Source organism: Nematolebias whitei, unplaced genomic scaffold, assembly GCF_014905685.2.
Source record: "Nematolebias whitei isolate Nwh7 unplaced genomic scaffold, NemWhi1 Nwh_scaf_3544, whole genome shotgun sequence".
Taxonomy (NCBI): Eukaryota; Metazoa; Chordata; class Actinopteri; order Cyprinodontiformes; family Rivulidae; genus Nematolebias; species Nematolebias whitei.
Genome location: NW_023622089.1, coordinates 1 through 4,994, shown reverse-complemented (window position 1 = coordinate 4,994; position 4,994 = coordinate 1). Strand labels below are relative to the sequence as shown.

Genomic DNA, 4,994 nt, shown 5'->3' with positions numbered 1-4,994 from the left:
GAATCACTGAGCTGCTCTTGTTCTTCACAGTTAGAAGGTGGGAGCTCTCGTCAAATGATGATCTCCAGCATCATCTTGTTCATGCCAGGCTTTTCATCCACTGACCACAGACACCTGTAAACATCAGGGGGACCAGTAGCTGTTTAACACATCTGGAAGGAAACCAGTGAGATTTTAATATGACCATGACCATTATGATATGATGTTATGCGGGGAGTGGTGGAGCAGAGGTTAGAAGATGGGCCTGTGATGGGAAAGTCACAGGTTCAACTCCCGGTACCGTCAACATCAAAATGTGGGTGGAAATGGTGAAACACCCACACCTGCCTCCACCCTCATTGGCCCCACTCTGGGCCCCTGAGCAAGGCACTCAACCCCCACCATCTGCTCCTAAACAGGTCTCTCTAGAAAATGAGTTCTCGTGACTCAGTGAGACTACCTGGATAAATAAAGAGTAAATGAAAAAAAATAAAAGTTTAAAATAGAAATACTCACATCATTAGGCCGAGGTTGTGTGTGTGTGACGTGCACATTCCTGAGAGGCCACAGACAGAGCAGCTGCAGCTTTTGTTGAGTTCCTGTAGTCCTGCAGTTTTCAAGCTGAAATGAAAAAACATCATAAATATGAACTTTACAGTCTATGGTTACCTGTTCATATAAACACATGGAGGTGTCTCACCTTGTGACTGACAATAAAATATGTAACTTTATGAACTCTAATGAACTTATAATGATGCTCCTACTCTTTTAAGGTGAACCGATGGTACCACACCATCTCTCAGTCGGACAGTCTGATCAGTTTTATCAAAATCCTCACTGCTCAGATGAATCCTCCTCAAAGATACTTCCTCCTCTTCCTCACATCTTGTTCTTTGGGAAACCTTCAAAATGAAAACAGGAGATTTGTGTCTACACAAAAACATTGTACAAAGGAGGTCAAGCTTATTTTCTATTTCCTATATTCTCCCTAGTTTTATTTTTTTATTTCCTAGAACTTAAACAAAACTCCAGTTCTGATGCATATCTGTTGATAATGAACCAAAGCTACAGAAATAGTGAGTATGATTGTTAGCAAAATATTCCTGTCATCAGATCTCAGTCAGTTTCATTGCAGCTGAACACCGTGTTACACTGAACATCACATCAGCTGGTGGACATAAATACAGTACAGTAATATTATATTCACAAAATACTAACAATAATATGTTCATCTTACTTGTGAAAAGTTATTCCCCGAGACCTGACGTCAACAGTCCGTCGATTAGAACAGAAATAAGCTGCGAAGTGCTGAGACATCTTCTGCTTTAACCAAATAAGGACGACCGTTCCAAGATGGCGGCCGAAAATCTTGCGCCGCAGTAGCCAATGAGGCATTTAGTGTTTATATCTATGCCACCTTTTTTTTATTATTAATAACACACAGAACTACAAAACACTACAAAAGAGAAAGATATATACAAACACTCGTGAAGGGTGTCAGAACTACAGTTTACAAGCTGGGGGGGGGGGGGGGGGGGTTACAAAATGATGAAAATTGAGTATACATATAAAAAACATTAAATGAAAAGAATAAACATAAGAAACAAAAAGGAGCAAAACAATATGAGAAACTTAAAACAAGTTTTTTGATATCTGTTGTGAAATGGTTCTAGCAGTTTTCCAGTTTTTTAAACTACTTATTGAAGAATAGTACAACTTGAATTCGTTCATAAAACACGGGAAGGAGGGCTTATTATCCATCCACTTACTACAATGAATGTGGTACTTTGCTATAAGGATGACTATATTTATAGCATCAGAGTAAGCTGAGCTTAAATTATCCATATAAAATAAAATGGCATCAGCATCAAAGGAAGGAATGTTAAGTTTTAGATTGTAAAAATTACAGTTTGTAATGTCAGTCCAGAAACTTTGTGAGTACTGACATGAAAAAAACAAATGTTCAAGGGATTCATCTTCAGATTTACAAAAGGTGCACAAATCCACCTCAAATTTAAATCTTCTGTGCAGAAGCATGGCTACTGGATAGATCTTATTTATTATTTTTAAATGGTTTTCTTTCACTTTAGGAGATATAGGCCATTTGACAAATTTCGAATGAGCAGAAGTCATTATGGTTTTATGATTTATATTGGGAGGTTTCTTGAATGAATCTTTGTTGTAATCATAGTAAATCGTTTGTCGCATGCATTCATTGATAATCTTGTTATTACATTTGAGATCAACTAAACTACAGTCATTTAGTTTTAATGTGGGCATCGAAACGGTCACCTTTGAATACATAATGATATTTTTAATTAACCGAATTATCTTTTAATTAACTGAATATCTATGCCACCTGAGTCCTCCTGAGTCGCTTTCCTGAGTCGACTGTAGTTTTTAGCCGAGCGGATGCTCATGGGAAATGTAGTGTCGAACACCATTATACGTATAACTAATGCGACCGTCGCACAAAAACACAATGACGCGAGGTAAAGCCAGTTGGAGCTACAGTTATCAAGCTTTTGATCAAGTGCTTTTGATTGTAAACGCTTTTAAGTAATCTAACGGTGTTAGCAGCGGAGTTTTGTACAATTTGTAGAGAAGTTTGGTAAATAAATATTTAGTTGTGAAACCGAACATCAGTGATTTCGGACCTGAACAGGCGGAGAGCGTCGGCGGTAAATCTTATCTATTTACTCCACTTCTTTTAAATTAATTGACTGCAACTTAAACATTTTTTTTTTATCTGTATGCTATGCATGTATCCGAGCTTTACCATTTGTGGTACTTGAGCATCCTGTTTGCTCAAGCATTTTACATTGAAAAAAAATATCTGTAAAAGAATTATTTCAGATGATGGAAGATTTTTCTGGATTGGCTCTTCCTCCTCTTTTTGGTGGACACATCTTGGAGGCAGAGCTGGAGCCTGGTGGAGTGGAGCTCGGACCAGGAGAGGTAAGAATGTAGACGATGGGAACATTAATCTTAATAGTTCTCCATTTTTGGCAGTTTTGCTTAAAGTTTCTTTGTGGGCATTGCTTTCTTTCCATTTTCAGTTCAGCATTTGGACAACATCATTTTATAAGGAACGTTTTCTTGTTAAGATACTTGACACCTAAATGTAAATAATTTAACCATAAAAATATATTCTTTATTAACAATTCAAGTGCCTATCTGAAGAGATGGATCAGTGTTATGTTAAGAGATAACAAAGACCTAATTTCAAATAGAAAACTACACTTTTTCTAACATCTTGTTGCAAACACACACTTATTTACTATTTTTTTGTTGCCATTATAAGAAAATACTAAGAAATGGCTCAGCTGGACCCACTCAAATATTTATAGCCATGATGACACATGTTTTATCATGTTCCATTTTAAATGCTCTAATTGTTGATTTTTCTTTAACAGCTACACTTGTAACTTGTTTTTGGCATGTTTACACGTATGATTTAATATATTAAAGCCATATTTTCTAAAACAAACGGCATCCTTGTTTTTGTTGACATTAAACAATAGTTGTTTTTTCCTCTTTGTGCCACACTGTTAAACTGTTGCATAGTTTCTCATCATATGATACCTTATGGTTGAATCAATTCAGGATGACAAGGATGTTGCACTTCATCAGTGTTGGAGGTCAATGCCTCAGGATCATTTAGACTAATCTCTCCTTTTTTAGAGTTGGTTGTGGGTGTTTTAAAGCAAGTGGGAACACTCTTGTGGCACTGACATGTTAAAGCTGAGCAATAACACAAGCTGTTTGACAGGAACAATTCTTCAGGACATGGCCAGGAATGTTAATAATAGTCAGTGGTACTTTTTGTTTACAGCTGAAATGACGTGTTGATATTTTGCCTATAAATTCTTCTTCTTGTTACCTTACATTGTAGTTCCAGACTCAACAATAACTTTGTTAGTTTTTGTGTGTTATTCCTTTAACAAAAAACGAACAAAATAATCAGATACTTACTGAACTGAAATGTTCTTTTTGTAGGGTTTATTGTAATGAAACAAATTAAAGTCACACCCTCCACTCAGCATCTTAGTTAAATATTGGAACAAGTTTTAGAAGGATCACAGTAGCCACTTTTTCCTCTGTTAGTTTTACACACAGAGAGAGAATAAACAACACAGAAATATGAGTTCTTCTGTTTTTCTTCAGGTTGAGTTGGACCCAGGAGGTAATGAACTGCTTGAGAGCACAACACAAGAAGAAGAAGAGAGAAGAGCTCTAGACAAAAGAAAATATTTGGCTCTGAGCAGGAGATGTAAGGAAATCGAACAGGTGTGTGTTAGCGTTTACGTTCTGTATGTGGGTCACTTTGCTCACACTTCCTGAATGTGTTTCCTGTGAAATGTGAATAAGAAGAGGACTAAATTTACTAACACTAAGGCGTTTGTGCATATTTTCTAGATATGAAGTTAGTGTTGTATTGATTATATTCATCATTTTTAGAAAATAACAGACATTTCTGATGATTGTGTTACTGTTTTTATCTTGTGTAATTTTGCCACTTTGTAATTTGAGTTTAGGTAAATCAGAAAATCCTGGGTCGCCTTCACCAAGTACAAAGAATTACACGATGCTTAAAAAAAGAGAGACGGTATAAAATCTGATGTTGATATCCAAAATTGTTGTACTTTAAAACGTATCCATTTGAAGAGATGTCTGAGGAGTGCGCTGCGCTGATCTTCACAGGTTTCTCATGAAAACGTTAGATGCCCACGGAGATGATTATAGAAACGCTCAGCTCACTATACTGCTGGAGGTAAGGACTGAAGAGATGAGGTAATATTATAGTATCCAAGGAAGATGTTACATTTAAAAGAAAGGAAAAAAATCAGAAAACTTAAACAAAACAAAAAAAAAAACTCCATTAGGACAACTACAGGTCCTTCTCAAAAAATTAGCATATTGTGATAAAGGTCATTATTTTCCATAATGTAATGATAAAAATGAAATTTTCATATATTTCAGATTCATTGCACACCAACTGAAATATTTCAGGT

General features: G+C 36.1%; 1 protein-coding gene across 1 annotated transcript; it reads left to right on the top strand.

Moving 5' to 3' along the window:
• Positions 1 to 2,466: 2,466 nt before the first annotated feature.
• Positions 2,467 to 4,753, top strand: tfpt (TCF3 (E2A) fusion partner; the record flags this gene model as incomplete). Its single annotated transcript, XM_037697201.1, is given in 5 exon segments — positions 2,467 to 2,660; positions 2,825 to 2,937; positions 4,147 to 4,269; positions 4,518 to 4,588; positions 4,684 to 4,753. Coding segments are annotated over 4 exon segments (366 nt in total), but the record flags the coding sequence as incomplete, so codon positions are not given.
• Positions 4,754 to 4,994: the final 241 nt, after the last annotated feature.